At 35.7% G+C, this 18957-nt stretch overlaps 1 protein-coding gene across 2 annotated transcripts in view; it reads left to right on the top strand.

Moving 5' to 3' along the window:
• The window catches only part of LOC149800835 (ceramide transfer protein-like), a 62858-nt gene extending 46626 nt beyond the window's left edge, over positions 1-16232 (top strand). For both annotated transcript variants that reach the window (XM_089954844.1, XM_089954843.1), the window contains exons 10-14: positions 181-348; positions 5208-5271; positions 12091-12290; positions 12727-12850; positions 13313-16232. In XM_089954844.1, the coding sequence (XP_089810970.1) occupies positions 181-348; positions 5208-5271; positions 12091-12290; positions 12727-12850; positions 13313-13440 (684 nt within the window). In that variant the 3' untranslated portion in view covers positions 13441-16232. The remainder of the gene's footprint in view (positions 1-180; positions 349-5207; positions 5272-12090; positions 12291-12726; positions 12851-13312) is intronic.
• The last annotated feature ends 2725 nt before the right edge of the window (positions 16233-18957 follow it).

The following is an 18957-nucleotide window of genomic DNA, read 5'->3' as shown; positions in this document are numbered from 1 at the left end:
GATGTCGATTAATCATATCACCTCTAAACAATACCCAGACAAAAGTTGGATGAAATGCTTAAAATAAATTTATTAGCATAATAGGAAAAATGCATTTGTATTTGGTCAAATTGCTTTCTTTAAGTATACAGACTACTTATTTAGACCTGTTAGTATACTTGTAACATTCTTTTCTTACAGATAAATGAGGTGGTTTCTCGGCATATCCATCGTATATATGAGAAGACGAAGGGTGGAGAGGATACATGGGAATGTATTGCGGAGGAAGGAGAGCTCAAGGTGTACAAAAGAGAGATTGAGGAAAATGGGATTGTTTTAGATCCCTTGAAAGCTGTACATACAGTCACTGTGAGTATAACATATAGTCAAATAATCCCTGAATCAGAGACAAACATGTCTACTATAAATATAACTTTCTTTTTTTTTAAATTTAAGATTTACAACAAAAAGAATTACTCTTTTATTTCTCAGCCAAAGGTAAAATGTCACAAAATTTTGCTGAAAGCTAGGGAAGTCGTAACAGTTTTAATTTTGGACATTATTGTACTACCCCTGACATGATTGGTACACATGAAAAAACTTGTACAACCTCAGTGATAATTGGATGCATCTTGACAAATACTTCACCCTCATCATAAAGTTTGTCACTTTGATCCGTCTTTCATGTTTTGCTGACTTTGGTCAAATTTTATGCTTTTGATATTTTATTCTCAGTTTCTGTTTATCAAAAGCCATTAAAATAGAAGATTGTGCCACACCCTTACAACCAAAGAAGGTTACTGTGACTTATTTTAAGTATTTTCATTTAGTGCATGACATGGGTTATACATGTCTGTCATAAGACTGGGTGTTTTAAGTTGTGATCTTATCCATCCATGTCTGTCTGTTACCAGTTTCATTACACAAAGCAACCTGAGTTGTCCACAATCTACAGTTACCAAATTTGGTGGATGGCTTGCATTTGGGGTAAGGAAGAACTTGAGTTCAATAACACTAATACTTTATTATTTCAGAACTTACAGACCACAGTATAACGCAAGCATATAAGGGACCAGTGATTTAATGTGTTGGGGGAAGGGTCCTGGGATCATTTTTAAATTTCAAAATCTTAAATAGCTTGGGAAAAAAATCTTGTTCTGTTTTATAAGAAAATAACACAATATTAAATTCATTATATTATTTGAAATAAATAATTTTCAGATAACAAAATAAAATATCTCTGCTTGAGAGTACTGTAATATTAAATGGTCAGTACCTTATAGTATGCATATGTTCATTGTTAAATATGTAGTGCTCACATTATAGAACATATTGATAAAAGTAGGAAGTGTGTACACTTAAGCCGGCAAGTTGCTAGCTACACTATTGATGTAATAGGCAGGAAAACTTTTTGTGTCATGCCAACATATTGATATAATAGGCAGGAAAACTTTTAGGGGCATGCCAACATATTGATATAATAGGCAGGAAAACTTTTAGGGGCATGCTAGGATATTGATATAATAGGCAGGAAAACTTTTTGTGGCATGCCAACATATTGCAAGATATTTCTCACAGAGGGTCAGTAAAAGTGAAACATGCTGACTTGGCAAACAAGAAAATATTTTGTGGATTAGAAACTTTATGTAAAATTCAAGCAGAAAACAAATTCTTTCCTGAAATTATTAGGATTATTCACAGTTATGTAAATATATACCTAACACATTAACATAGAAAAGTAAATAACTAAAAAAGAACTTTCTTTTTCCTATTTTTTTTTTGTTTTAAATTTTTTGAAACGTTTGATCTGCTTTGAATATCTTTCACAACATACCATTGATCTGCCATGATTAAAGATTCACAAATATAACTATATTTGTAATATTCCAAAAACAATTGTGGCAAATACAAATGTTTTGTAAACAAATTAATAATATTTGGAACTATTTTGTAAAGAAAAATGAAAAAATGCTTTTAATACAGTTTCATTCATATCAAGATTAGGTGGGAATTTCCATACATATCTTACTGACAGAAACTACCAAAATACCAGTACAGTGAAAAAGTTCTGTGATGCAGATGACTGGAATTAAAAAAATGCAGGCAGTCAGCATACCAGTAATAGTACACACATTTAGGAAGAACACTATAAATTTTGAGGTCAAAAGCTCAGATGTCTTGTACTGTGTGACTGAAAGAAGAAAAATTATTTTCACACAATAAGTCGAGTTCTCCACCACCTACAGTTATCAAAATTTAGTTGATGGTTAGCTCTTGCGGTGAGGAAGAACCCGATCACTTTCAGTGTCATAAGATCACAGGTCAGATGGAAAGAAGAAAAATTGTATCTGTACAGTATGCTTTCTGTGGAATAGGAAACGATCCCAATTCCATAAAGACCCATCAAACAGTGATTTATGGAAACAATTCGGCCTCTTCCAAACTTCATAAAGACCTAACAGACAATGATCATTCTATCAAAGCAATACAAGTCAATCCAAAATCCAACAATGAATGATCCTTGTTTGGAAACAATACAAGCCCTTCCACAATCCATAAAGGCCCAATAAACAACAATGCTTTTATGGAAACAGTAAAAACCCTTCCAAAATCCATAAAGGCCCAGTAAACAAAGATACTTTTATGGAAACAAGACAAGCCTTTCCAAAATCCATAAAGACCCAACAATCAAAGATCATTCTATGACAACAATACAAACCCTTCCAAAATCCATAAAGACCCAACAAATGTTGACCATTCTATGGAAGCAATATGACTACTTCCCGAATTCATAAAGATCCACCTGTTAGGTATATCTTCATCGTGTTTTTGATCTTGAACAGTTATTGAGGACAGGTGTCTACTGGACTATTCACATCTTTTTGGAGCTGGCTTTGTTTGTAAACAACACATTACATAGTTAATATATGATTTTAGATTATATATTAAAATAATTATTAGTTGAAGGTAAACATGTTTACTAGGTTTTAGTTTTCCATACAGCCTTGATTCTGGTTTTACAATTTTCTAGAAGCAAATTTCGTTTTCATTTTGATGGAAATTTCCATTATGTTGACCCTCTTCCTGGTTCTGAAGTAGTGTCTTTGTTTTTCATATACACGTTGTCTACTTCAGAATTAGTGATTTCGTATCTTAACATCAGTCTTTGTGGAATCAGTTTGTAGTCAGTTAATGGAATTTAATTTATTTATTTCAGTTATTCATTGGATTTACAAAGTGCTCATTGATCAAGTTTGAAATTCATTCACACTGTTCCAGGCTACTGGCACATAAGCCCCAACAAGTTTGAAATTCATTCACACTGTTCCATGCTACTGGCACATAAGCCCCAACAAGTTTGAAATTCATTCACACTGTTCCAGGCTACTGGCACGTAAGCCCCAACAAGTTTGAAATTCATTCACACTGTTCCAGGCTACTGGCACATAAGCCCCAACAAGTTTGAAATTCATTCACACTGTTCCATGCTACTGGCACATAAGCCCCAACAAGTTTGAAATTCATTCACACTGTTCCAGGCTACTGGCACGTAAGCCCCAACAAGTTTGAAATTCATTCACACTGTTCCAGGCTACTGGCACATAAGCCCCAACAAGTTTGAAATTCATTCACACTGTTCCATGCTACTGGCACATAAGCCCCAACAAGTTTGAAATTCATTCACACTGTTCCAGGCTACTGGCACGTAAGCCCCAACAAGTTTGAAATTCATTCACACTGTTCCAGGCTACTGGCACATAAGCCCCAACAAATTTGAAATTCATTCACACTGTTCCAGGCTACTGGCACATAAGCCCCAACAAGTTTATAATTCGTTCACACTGTTCCAGGCTACTGGCACGTAAGCCCCAACAAGTTTGAAATTCATTGACACTGTTCCAGGCTACTGGCATATAAGTCCAAACAAGTTTGAAATTCATTCACACTGTTCCAGGCTACTGGCATATAAGCCCAAACAAGTTTGAAATTCATTCAGAACACCATTAGAATTCATTTGGAATACCCTCTGCATTTGGACTTGTGATAGAACTTTTAGGACTGTTATGGGATTTAATTCACAAGTTCTTTATAAATTTTCACCTTTTATCCTGGGGAAATAAATTATTTGTTGAACTTCACAATTTTCTCTCCTTTGTGTTACTTTGTTTAAGGCCACAGAGTCATAACACCAACATACAAGGATCTCTCTACGGAAGCAATAGTACCATCTGTGAAGCAGTAAGACCCCCTTCCCAAAACCACAAATTTAAGCACCAGAAAAAATGTAATTGTTTGGAAACAGTGCAAATTAATGTTTGAAAAGAAATGATTCAGAGTACAGTATGCTGGTAGTGCAAATTAATGTTTGAAAAGAAATGATTCAGAATACAGTATGCTGGTAGTGCAAATTAATGTTTGAAAAGAAATGATTCAGAGTACAGTATGCTGGTAGTGCAAATTAATGTTTGAAAAGAAATGATTCAGAGTACAGTATGCTGGTTACAACATCCTTTATATTTAACATCATTTGTCAGAATAAAGTGGGTCCAGGGTGGCTTGCCTTTACCGACCTCTATCATCTCACCTCTGTCCTTGTAGGTTTGAGTCTCAGGCACAACCATAATGGGTATGTGAGAAAGCTTTCTGAACTATGTTAGTGACACAATTGTCTGAATGGGAACACTAGCTCTTCATGAGCTATTTTACTGACACAACATAAAAGAAGAAAAACAGAGCTGAAAGAAGCAGACACATGAGAAATATTCATACATACATAGAATTATAAAGCCAACACGTATTACATTTTTGCAACTGACATGTACATATTTTCCATAAAACTGAGTAATAAACTACTGCTACATTGTATAGAAACCTCCCCTAAAACTGGCCAATGGGCTTTTGATCCTTTTTGTTTTGTTATAGCTTTGTGCATTGTTGTGATTTCCCATCCAAGCATTGATCTCTTCTATTTGAGAGTCAGCATTATTGTAGATGGTGGGGGATGACAGGTCCATGACCAGTTAGTCAGGGCCACTAACATTCATTCTTGGGCAACTACAATTTCATGCAAGTAGCCAACCTTTTAATGTGGAAAGAAGCAAAGAATAAATATAGAATTTTAAGGCCAATCATCCTTGCCAGGGTAGTAGGTGAAAATTGGAATTATTTCTGGTCATGCCTACCTTCAAGGTGAGATAATTGTTAATATAATTTTGTGTTAAAAACAGGGCATTACTGGACATGAGGTGTGCCACCACTTCTGGGACATCAAAGTCAGGATGGACTGGGAAGGTTTGTAGTCTTTTCTACTATATTTAAGTTGCTTAATGTATGAAAACCTGCATAAAACTGAATTTTTCTAACTCCGCTTATATTTGCCATGTAATTATTATCTCCACACATTTGTAGGGGAAATAGTTATATGCTCCATCCATACACCTACCTGTCTTTTACCTGTTCTAAAAACACCGCAATTTATTGCAGACCAGTTTTGTGCACAACACTTATCAGTATTACTTACTGTTTGAGTCATGGTCAGTTGAAGAGTCCTATTGACAATATGTACAGCATGTTTGTTGAGTGTTCTGAGCATGCTTGGTTACATTTTGAAATTATTCCATTGATTTTGTAATCTGACACATTGAACTATGATGATAGTCACTCGAAGCGATATTCACAACAGGATAGTCACATGAGAGATATTAACAGCCATGATAATAGTCACAGAGATATTCACAACCTGAGAGTCACTATAACTACTGCTACATGTCCCATTAAATCATTGAGATCTTGTGCTCTTCCTTTTACCACAACCATCATAAAGTCAAGAATTTGGAAAAAACAAATTGTGGAAAGTTCAAATAGACACAAATTTGGACTGCATAATGACTAGAAGATTAATCAGATACAGCACATCAGGCTGCAAGTAAATATTAATGTCATTTAATTATCTTACAACAGGCTACATGATCATATTAATGTTAAATAACTTGCATTAGGGTACAAATCCATATTAATGTCATGCAACTCTTACATCAGCTACAAGACCATATTAATGTAATATAACTTTCCTGCATCTGGCTACAAGACCATATTAATGTAATATAACTTTCCTGCATCAGGCAACAAGGCCATATTAATGTAATATAACTTTCCTGCATCAGGCAACAAGGCCATATTAATGTAATATAACTTTCCTGCATCAGGCAACAAGGCCATATTAATGTAATATAACTTTCCTGCATCAGGCTACAGGGTCATATTAATGTAATATAGCTTTCCTGCATCTGGCTATAAGGCCATATTAATGTAATATAACTTTCCTGCATCAGGCTACAAGGCCATATTAATGTAATACAACTCTTTCATCAGGCTACAATGCCATGTTAATGTAATATAACTTTCCTGCATCAGGCTACCAGGTCATATTAATGTAATATAACTTCCTGCATCAGGCTACAAGGTCATATTAATGTAATACAACTCTTTCATCAGGCTACAAGGCCATATTAATGTAATATAACTTTCCTGCATCAGGCTACCAGGTCATATTAATGTAATATAACTTCCTGCATCAGGCTACAGGGTCATATTAATGTAATACAACTCTTTCATCAGGATACAATGCCATATTAATGTAATATAACTTTACTGCATAAGGCTACAACATCATATTAATGTAATATAACTTTCCTGCATCAGGATACAGGGTCATAATAATGTAATATAACTTTCCTGCATCAGGCTACAGGGTCATGTTAATGTAATATATGGCATGAAATATGCTCTTCACCCAGTCATGTGGGACAAATACCCAAAATTATAAATGGTTCATTTTCACATTAAATTAGTTATGGATCAGTGATCTAGTATCCTATCTGCAATAAAGTAAGAGTGGGAAGATAACTCTGTCAGTTTTCCTTTCAACATATTGCTTGTCAGATCATTGCAGTCATTTACTTGTAACTCAGTTAACAGGATGGACAAATTAAATATTCAGCTGATGACTTATTTCAATATCTGGATAATAATTAACATAAATCTATCACAGCTACATAATGAATAAAAGCATCAGCATCTGTATGGTTAAAATGTATGTAAAACTTTTCCATTTATCATGTACTCGTCAACCATCAAGTAACAACAACTTCAAACATTACATTACGCATTTATAAATAGACTGATATAGTCTATAGTTATATTATGTTGCATTATTTTCATTTGCAGTGTATTATATTAAATGATTATGCACCTCACATAGTATGCTCCATGGCATGCCAACTTGCTTAGGGTGACTTCTGAATTAAGTACTTGATGTCACAGGAAACTCTTGTCCTTATTGTTGATCTGATGCTGCTGTTGCTATAAAGTATTTTATAGTTCTCAATGTAAATTCTTTCAAAATCTGATTTTAAGCAAAGCAGTGCTATATTGTGTAACTTTCCTTGACAGTAGACAAGAATCACTTTACAATGACTGCCAGTTCTGTTCCATAAATGTTACATGAGATGCACATATGTTAATTAGAAGTAATTAAATTATAAACAATTCTTAATTGGAAATGCAGTATTTATTTCAGTTTAATTAAGTGGATGTGATTGCTTTCATCTTAAAATAACGATACATAAGAATCACTAAACAGTAATCAAGTTTTGTGGCTGCCATTTTTGTTCTGTTGATGTTAAGTGATTTGCACACAGGTTGGTCAGAAATAAACATTTTGATTGTACTGCAAAAAGACAAAATGTCAATATTAAGGCTATTTTCAGGAGTTTCAGCAGGATAAATTGGTATAGAATTTCACTTTTGTTTATTAGCATTACAGCTGTTTATGCACAACAAAATAACATGGACAAACACTTCCAGTCAGTAAATGTCACTTGAGTCTGGTTTTGATGTCAGTCATAAACGACCATCTCGAGAGTGCCGAGAATATACAGGTGTTTCCTTGCTGAATTTTATTGTTTTTCTGGTCATCATGCATTTGTAATTAAAGATAAGCAATTTATCTTAAGTCTATTTGCTACCCTTTTAAAGAATTCTTTTATTTTGTCACATATCATTTAACTTACTGGTTCACATAAGTCACATAACATCCTTACTGACATCCTGAGCATCTTGATCAACTGTAAACAACCTCTAATTGGTTATATGATGGTTTTGAGAACAGGATAACAAGTGTGCCATGTGAAAGCTGAATGTCATGTGCAACTGGTTGGGTTTTTGACAAAAATGGTACCAAAAATTTTACTCACATAAAGGGGAAAGCAGACAGACAGTTTGTCTGTGAATTTTGTAAATGCTGAACATAAAAGTGTTTACGATTTCTTTATTCAAACGCAACTTAACGTGACTCCACAATGCACATCTTACCATTTAATTTACTGAAAATATTATGACAGGGAAAGCAAGTCGTCGATCACCACATAACCAGTCAGACAGATGTATCACATGCAAGAGTGGGGTGATGAAAATATCATTATAGCAGATGTTACATGGACTAGAGTGCTTGTGTTATGTACATCGTAGTAATGGATGCATAACAGTACTGGGTATCACATACATATTTGTAATGGATGCTTACAGTACTCAGTGCTACATACATAGTAGTTATGGTTGCTAACATTGTATCATAATAGTAAAATGCTGACAGTACTGAGTATTGCATGCTTAATGGTAATGGATGCTAATAGTACTGTGTTATATACATCATAGTAATGGATGCATAACAGTACTCAGTGTTTGTGACGTTCTGTCGTATTGGGGTGGGGTTCTCCCAATATAATTTAATTAAATTAAATTGAAAGTTCCACCCTGGCTCGTTAGGTTAAAAAGTTAAATTAGTGATGATGTAGATTTACAGCTCTGAGCCCCCAGTCAGCAATGCTGACGGTTAAATTATAGAGAACATGAAGATGAAATTCAATCAATAACAATTTAATAAATGTGATAATTTAAAAACAATAACTTCCAATCACTCGTCTTTCCCTCGACCAAGTGACAGCCTAATTCATCCCGTGATTTACAGTGTGAGTTCGATTTTCCCCCTGTCCTTGCATCTACTCATCTATTTCTTCCCGCTGATTCCTTCCTTCTTTCCACTCCTCTAACTCCTCCTTTGTCTCCGTTTCCCTCTCTACTATTTCCTCCTCCAACTTCGCTCCCAGACTTCAACTTCTCTTTTCTTCTCCTTTCCCTCTCTATTATCTCCTCCTCCAATTTCCTCCCAGACTTCAACTTCACCTTCTCCTCCTTCCCTCCGTCTCTCTATCTGAGACCACGGGACCAAACTTTAACTGGTCTGTCCCTCAAAGCTTCCGTTTGAAGCTTTCTGTACTTAGACCTTCCCGCTCTAAGATTTTCCCGCCAATAACGAATGGCTATTCGGAGTTACGCTAACCTCTTCTCTGGGTAATTTCTCTCAGCGAACTAACTTTTGCCGGAAAACGCAGGGATATCATTCTACCCAAATCAAGGTCTCCCCCCATCTCGATTCTGATTGGGTGGCGCTGTGCCCCTGTCCAATCGTCTTAGCGGCCAGTTCAACCTGTCTGTCTGTTTGCAGGGGAAAAAAGTTAGGACACTCCCACTTCTTCATGCAATTTCTTTTGATCTGGGAACATTTCGACACCTAGGTGATAATTGGCTATCGGCGCCTCGCAACTCCGATGTCCGGTTTTTCGATTCTAGCCACAACAGTCTTACGTAACGGATTAGTGCTAGCCTTCGGCAATGTTCGACATAAAACAATGACCCGTCAGAATTACCTTGATTATACATGTTTCAAACTGGGCTACTCTGGGTCGGGGTAAACATGACTGTTAGATCATTGTTGTGGATGCTAATACTACTCAGTGTTATATACATCATAGTAACGGATGCATAACAGTACTCTGTTAGATCATTGTTGTGGATGCATAATAGTACTCAGTATTGCATAACAGTAATGGCTGCATGACAGTACTCCATGTTACATATATAGTAGTAATGGATGCAGAACAGTACTCATTGTTACATAGTAGTAATGGTTGCAGAACATTACTCAGCAGTACATACACAATAATAATAGATACTAACAGTACTCCATGATTGATACATCATAGCAATGTGTGCCTTGAAGTACTGCATTATGTGCATCACAGCTTTTGTATGCATTCTGTACATTGTAATAATGGATGAATACAGAGCTCTGTTGTGTACATCATCATGATAGATACATTGCACTCTCATTATTTACATCATACTACTGGATGTATCACATGATGTGTTATGTACATCATAGCAATTTATGCATTACAGTAATCTGTTATGTACATCATAGTAACAGATGCAGTGATGTTACTGTATGTATTATGTACACCATAGTAACAGATTCAGTGCTGTACTGTATGTATTATGTACACCATAGTAACAGATGCAATGATGTACAATATATATTATGTACACCATAGTAACAGATGCAGTGATGTTACTGTATGTATTATGTACACCATAGTAACAGATGCAGTGCTGTTACTGTATGTATTATGTACACCATAGTAACAGATGCAGTGCTGTACTGTATGTATTATGCACACCATAGTAACAGATGCAATGGTGTCCTGTATGTTTTATGCACACCATAGTAACAGATGCAATGGTGAGATGTATGTACTATGCACACCATAGTAACAGATGCAATGGTGAGCTGTATGTATTATGTACACCATAGTAACAGATGCAGTGGTGTACTGTATGTATTATGTACACCATAGTAACAGATGCAGTGCTGTACTGTATGTATTATGTACACCATAGTAACAGATGCATTGCAGTACTGTATGTATTATGTACACCATAGTAACAGATGCATTGCTTTACTGTATGTATTATGTACACCATAGTAACAGATGCAATGCTGTACTGTATGTATTATGTACACCATAGTAACAGAGGCAGTGCTGTACTGTATGTATTATGTACGCCATAGTAACAGATGCAGTGCTGTACTGTATGTATTATGTACACCATAGTAACAGATGCAGTGCTGTACTGTATGTATTATGTACACCATAGTAACAGATGCATTGCAGTACTGTATGTATTATGTACACCATAGTAACAGATGCATTGCTTTACTGTATGTATTATGTACACCATAGTAACAGATGCAGTGCTGTACTGTATGTATTATGTACACCATAGTAACAGATGCAGTGCTGTACTGTATGTATTATGTACACCATAGTAACAGATGCAGTGCTGTGCTGTATTATGTACACCATAGTAACAGAGGCAGTGCTGTACTGTATGTATTATGTACACCATAGTAACAGAGGCAATGCTGTACTGTATGTATTATGTACACCATAGTTACAGATGCAGTGCTGTACTGTATGCATTACGTACACCATAGTAACAGATGCAGTGCTGTACTGTATGCATTACGTACACCATAGTAACAGATGCAGTGCTGTACTGTATGCATTACGTACACCATATTAACAGATGCAGTGCTGTACTGTATGCATTACGTACATCATAGTAACATGCAGTGCTGTACTGTATGCATTACGTACACCATAGTAACAGATGCAGTGCTGTACTGTATGCATTACGTACACCATAGTAACAGATGCAGTGCTGTACTGTATGCATTACGTACACCATAGTAACAGATGCAATGCTGTACTGTATGCATTAGGTACACCATAGTAACAGATGCAATGCTGTACTGTATGCATTAGGTACACCATAGTAACAGATGCAATGCTGTACTTTATGCATTAGGTACACCATAGTAACAGATGCAATGCTGTACTGTATGCATTACGCACATCACAGTGACAGATGCAATGCTGTACTGTATGCATTATGTACATCATAGTAACAGATGCAATGCTTTACTGTATGTATTATGTACACCATAGTAACAGATGCAATGCTGTATGTATTATGTACACCATATACATCATTATATTGTTTGAAATGACAGAACCCTGCTATGGGCATTAAATCAAATGTAGATGTTATTTCTGTTTACTCATCCATCCTGAAAACTAGTGATGTCATTGAAGCGTGGTCAGTGGTCACTTTCATCTGTCAGTGTAAATGTTATTTCTTTTTACACAGCCACTCTGGAAAGCAGTGATGTTGTTGAGTGGCTGTCAGAGGACACATTCATATGTCATAATGTCATCAAGAGAGTATGGCCTGCTTCACAGCGAGATGCAGTATTTTGGACACATATCCGACATGTTCCTGGTGAGAGTGATGAGGAGCCAGATGTCTGGATTGTTGTCAATTACTCAACTGACCATAAATCTGTTCCGGTATGATCTGTTTGTCTGTCTCTCTTTCTGTCAATCACACTCTCTACCTGTCTTCTCTCATGTGAGTACTTAAGTTGATGACTTGTAAAAGAATCAGAGAAACTCAGATAAGAAAAATACTTGCGCTACATAAAGTTACTATGAGACTCAGAACTCAAAGAAGAGGAAAACTTTAAAGTTCCTGTCAAGCACATGTTTGATGATAGGTTTTATATTTAGAAAACTGTTAACAAATGATAGTTTTGTCTTCTTCATTTTAATAATAAACATGGCAGTTGTTCTGGGCTGCATATAGGAGAAATACTGAATTAATTTTGGATTATTATTATGATTTCTATCATCTTTTATCAGGTCCATGATAGCAAGTGTTGGACATTGTTTTAAGATATGTAGGTTTGTATATATGAAGTCCATTAATCTCATAATTTTTCTCCAGACAGGAAAGTATGTACGGGTGACTATGAATGTTGCAATGGTCTGTCAAACAATCATAGACCCACCAGCTGATGGAAAAATCACCAGAGACAACATTCGCTGTAAAATTAGTTATACTGCTGATGGTAAGTGGTTCCCATAGAGATGGGACGTTTTATGGAAATGTACATAAGATTTTAATTAAGCTCATGATCTCAGAGTTCAAGGTCACTAGAGACTGAGAAAAGTTGTCACTTCCAAAACATTTATTAAGTGCTTCATTTATAGGAGCTTGAGAGTTGAGAAAGCAAAGTCAATCAGTCAGCTGGAGTTTGCTTTGATCATTCAAAACCCATACATCTTGCAGGAATATAGTGTAGTTTTGAAAGTTCTTTCATCATTCAAAACCCATACATCTTACAGGAATATAATGTAGTTTTGAAAGTTCTTTCATTGCACTAAGTTTCAATCTGTAAGCTGTGTCCTTTCTCAAGACATTTACTTGTAACATGGGGTTTGAATAAGTACTTTTTAGTAGTCAGTCATTAATTGTTTGGTATGTGTATTCTGATGATCTTTGCATGCAATATATATTTTCTTCTTTTTAGTGAACCCTGGGGGCTGGGCTCCTGCATCAGTTCTTAGGGCAGTGTACAAGAGGGAGTACCCAAGGTTTCTTAAGAGATTTACATCTTATGTAAAGGACGCCACAGCTAAAAAAGAAGTCATGTTTTGAGATGACCAACCACTTATTTCTACCAATGGCTCAAGCAGGGAGAAAGGTGTTCTGGGACTTTAGGCAGCATGTTTTTTTTCTTCAGTAGTAAATAGAAAGAAAGGAAAAAATCCCAGCCAGTATAGATGTTGTGTCCTGAGTAATCTGTCAAAGGACTCTGTCAGGCATGCAGTATATTCAATACACAGTACAGAACTTGTATGCAAAATTCCATTCATACCAAGAAATAACAGCATTCATCTATCTAGACAGAAATTATATCCTATGCTTATGCCATAACAATGCAAACTCTTTTTTATTTCCCACAACAGAAGTTGTAAAACATAGTGTTATCATTGTCCCTCCATATGTACATCTTGCTGTCTCTCTGCTTCACAATGTCCCTTGCTGTCTGTCTGAATTAGGTCTATGTTCGGACACTAATGTGGATCATCTGTGGTAAAACTTAACAGAGGAGTCTAGAACAGCATACTCAGCAATGACACAGTCAATGAATAATTCAGATTGTATGAAATTTATATTAATTGTTTGCTGTAAAAGGAGACCGTTGGAAAATGTTATGCAGCATTCCTAAGTAAATCAAGTATATAATGGTTATCAGTAATCATTTCATACTAATTTGTAATTTGGTTTGTATTGTATTAAGTCAGAGTGTTGCATATCTCAAGTGGAGACAGTTCTGCAGAGTCTGTTCATATGTTATATGGAGCTGTTATAAAAAATAACGTTCCTGTAATGTAATTCCTCTTTAAGGCAGACAGGCAAGTTGAGGGCTGGCTTTGGACTGCTGAAGCCAGAAATTGTGAAGCATGTTCTTGTATAATATAATAAAACCAAGGACACCAATATTGGTTTGTAACTTCTTGTTCAAAAAGATGACTAACTTTTTGTTCCTTGACTTTTGAGCAGACAGCACGATTGTATGGTGTGCCTAAGGCAAATGTACCTCATTTTTCCTGAGGCAGTTGTACCTCATGTTTCCTGGGGCAAATATGTCTCAGCTTTTATGAGGCAAATGAGCCTCATGTTTCATGAGGCAAATATGCCTCATGTTTCATGAAGCAAATGTACCTCATACTTCAGAGTTGTTTTAAGTCTCCACTGCTCACAAAGCTAGGTCACTAGTACTTGTTAACATTTACTGTTAAAATTCCAGTGTGTTTCTTTGCCTGAGTTATCATTATTATTATTATTATTATTATTGTTATTATTATTATTATTATTATTAACTTTTCAGAGCCTATGCAAAGGCTTTTCTGATACTATGCTGGTTGACAGTTCCACTGGTCTTAGACCAAAGAACTTAAAGGATTGCCTGTTGTAATGTCATCTGGTACCTGTCATGCTTCCATCCATTAACACAAGTTTGTTATCACTACTCCTCCTAAACTACTAGGAGAATTGCCATGAAACTACTTTACATGCAGAGTAATCCCATGGTCTAGTTGGTTGTAAATGAAAATGGTTCAACTAAGACATCCAGTAATGGCCACCACAATGACCATCTTGAAAATCTTGCAGTTGCTACATCTGAGGCCATGTCTACATGAGGTTTCACTAAAATATTTCTTGTGATGTCTGCTTTTTCATATAATTAAAATTGTGCTGATCAGACTTCCCGTATGACCACCATAACAACTATTTTAAAAATCTTGTTATTCCTACTACTGAATGGAAAGTCATATTGGTTTGGTTTTTCACCTAAAGACTTTATGATGGTCCTAAATGAAAATGCTGCCACACTGACATCCAATGTGGTCACAGCAGTAGCTAGTTTTGAACATTTTATTACAGCTACTCCACCTGAATGAACATGTCAACCATGTTGAAAATCTTGTTTATACATTTCCTAAATGGAAGTCATATTGACATAGGGTTTTCAGTGTATGGTGCATATTGGGGCCTGAATGAAAATTATTCCAATCTGACATTCAGTATAGCCACTGTGGTGGCCATCTTGAAAATAATATCATTACACTCTAACATAGATGGTCACGTTGACACGATGATGTCTAGTTGGTCTTAAGTGAAATTTGTGCCCGGCAGAGATCCACTATGTCACTAAGTTTCCTGAATGGATGGTCATTTTGGCATGGTGTTTTCACCATAGACTTATAATGGTGTCTAGTTTGTCCTAAACAAAATTGGTGCCAATCCTGCATCAGGTATGGCTGCCACAGTGGCTAACTTGAAAATCTTGTAGAAAATGAATATCAGAGATTGTTTCAGCACTCATTGCTTCAAAAAGGAAATGGTTGTATCTTGAATTCCTGGAAATTCTCTTGGACTGTAAAGCATCAGTCCCTTTGAGGGACTTTTGTTCATTTCAGCAGACTTCTTATAAGCTAGTCTATATGGCATGACATGTTCTTTTGAATATATGGAAAATATTACACCTATTATTGTTGGCTTTCTACCAGTTTTATCAGCATATGAGGTGTGATATTTTTCATAAAACATCACTATCTTTTTGTAACTTATTTTGAGTGCATCTGTTGTGTTTTATGAATGGTAATTTTCTCAGGTTGAGATTTTGTTCATTCCCTGTTGTCTTTTCTGCATGTAGCAATATTAAAGTTTGTGTTAATTAATCGTCCTCATATCTAAATTTTGATGATTTTATTTCAGATGTCAATGCAATGTAGTGTGATCTTTACTTCACAGTGAACTAGATTAGTTGTATTTCAAAAGATTTATCATTTATATTATGTGTAAATCTTTTATATTTATAAGTTTTCAATCAAGTTATTGTAAAAAAATATTTTCATGATAAAAGACGCTGTGTTTGTGTATTTGTGTATTTTGTACCATTCTCTTGTGCATATTTTGTACAACATTCACATACATGACTTTCTCTTTTGCATATTTTATACAGGATTCACATACCTGACATTCTCATGGGCATATTTTGTACAGGATTCACATACCAGACATTCTCATGGGCATATTTTGTACAGTATTCACATACGTGACATTCTCATTGGCATATTTATACAGTATTCACATACCTGACATTCTCATTGGCATATTCATGTAGTATTCACACACCTGACATTCTCTTGAGCATATTTTGTATATGATTCACATACCTGACATTCTAAACCCAAATTCAGATAGATGCAAAAGGTATAGGTAAAGTTTTCATCATTGGGTACCTCATTACAAGTTGCAATATAAGGTCGCACATAATTCAACATCAGCTTTTTTTACTTCATATTTGGTTCATACGGTGGCAAAACAATTGTGTCGGCATAGTTTTATTCTTTCATATTCTTTATTTTTGGTATTTTTAGAGGTTGAACCATGGAATAAACTACCTACTAATATGCAAACTTTGACAGGTTAAACCACGAATTTAAGTACCCACGAAAATGTTTTTTTTTTTTTTTTTTTTTTTTTTTTTTTTTTTTTTTTTTTTTTTTTTTTTTTTACAAAACCATGAAAATTGAGCCTAATGAAAATAAATGATACTACAGGACTTGATTGGGCGAAGGACTGATTTAGGACTTCTTCATTCCTCTTGAATTAGTTATAAGTATTCCCATTTATCATCACCAACACCTTAAGTTCATGGTAGCAGTATTACAGTTTGTGGTTTTGCAGTTAATAAAACCCACTAGGATCATGGCTAGTAAGTGGTCTGTTCATCAGACAAACCCACTTAGATTATCACAAGTGACTGGTCTATATATACAAACCCACTAAAGTATGTTGAGTGACCAGTCTATTCATGTCACAGACCTACTAAGACTATGTCAAATGACCAGTCTGTTCATCACACAAACCCATTAAAATTAGTCAGGTGCCCAGCCTGTTTGTCACACAAACCCGCTGAGATCATGGTGAGTGACTGGTCTGTTCATCACACAAAACCCAGTAAGATATGGCTAGTGACCAGTTTGTTTGTCACACAAAGTCACTAAAATTATGGCAAGTGACTAGTCTTTTGATCACACAAAACCCACTAATAGTACTGTAAGTGACTGGTCTGTTTGATACACAAGTCCAATATAATTATACTGAGTGACCATGATTTTGGCAAGTGACTTGTCTATTCATCACATGCAACCACAAAGGTTATAAAGAGTAACCAGTCTGTTCCTCACAAAAACCCATTAAGATTATGGCAAGTGATTGGTCTGGTCCCACACACCCCCACTTGGATTATGGCAAGTGATTTGTCTGGTCACCACACACACCCACCTTGATTATGGAAAGTGACCAGTCTGATCATCACAAACCCACCAAGATTATGGTATATGACTGGTCTCATCAAACACACTGATTTAGATTATGGAGAATGATAGCCTGTTCATTAGAAACCCAACAAGCTTATGGTATACAGTACTGGTCTGTTCATCACATAAACCCACAAATAAGTAACCAATCCGTTTATCATGCAAACCCACTACAATTTTGGCAAGTTTATGATCTGTTCATCACATACACCCGGTAAAATTATGGTGAGTGACCTGTCTGCAAATCACATTAGCCTTGTGATATTAGGGCAAGTGACAGGTCTGTTCTTCACACACATTATCAAATCAAAAAGACAAGTTTATCTATTCTGAATAAATATGGTTTCTGATGAGATAATTCAAGACTTGTTAAGCCATTTCTCATGCAGTTTCATATGTAGTAGAGGGCTCATGGTCATCTTGGTAACTTCTGAGATCCACATAAATTAATGGCGAAAATTGTGTGTTTGTGGGGGGTAGGTCAGTTGATTGAGGTCCGATTTACTGGACGGTTCCTTGCATGGTGATCGATGTAGAGATATTAATGGTTGTGCTTTCCCTACTAATAAATTTCTGATACCAGTCAGTCTAATCAGAATCACTTGTCTTCTTCGATAATTTAGACATAAATTGCAAGAATGGCTTGAGGCAATTAACATTTTTTTTGTTTCCTGATAATGAATATTCAAAATCAGTCATAAATAATTGGAATAACATTGTTTTCTCTGTTATAATATCAATTTTTAATGTCTCTGTCAGAAAAATGTCACATGTAGCTCTAACTGCATAGGATGACTACAGAATGTAGGAGGTGGACAGTAATATGAAAAAGTTTGCTTGGGCCTGGTTGGATCGATATGTTAATGTATTAATAAATCAAGTCATTCAAATTGTAAAAGTTTGTAACAGAAGTGACATAGTAGGAAAAGTGTTGTGTTCACTGTGTGTATGCCTCATTAGTTATGGCTGTTGTTGTAGGGTTTAACGCCATTTTTCAGCACAAGACAGGCTATACATGGCAGCCAGTATAACTGGTGGAGGAAGAACCCTGGAAAATCCCAGGAATAACCACCGACCCACGAGAAGCTACTGGCAAGCTTTTTCACGTACCCACATTAGCTGAGCCTGAGACTTGAACCCACGCAAACAGGTGAGATGGCAGTGATCCAGAACAGTGACCACTTTAGACCACTTGGGGCCCCCCCATTAGTTATGGAAACAATGGTTGTTGTTGTTCTATGGTTTAACACCATTTTTCAGCACAAGATAGGCTATACAT

The sequence above is a fragment of the Sinohyriopsis cumingii genome, chromosome 4 (genome assembly GCF_028554795.1).
Source record: "Sinohyriopsis cumingii isolate HCF-2022 chromosome 4, ASM2855479v2, whole genome shotgun sequence".
NCBI lineage: Eukaryota > Metazoa > Mollusca > Bivalvia > Unionida > Unionidae > Sinohyriopsis > Sinohyriopsis cumingii.
Note: the sequence above shows the minus strand (reverse complement) of the source record. Positions and strands in the feature narration are given on the sequence as shown.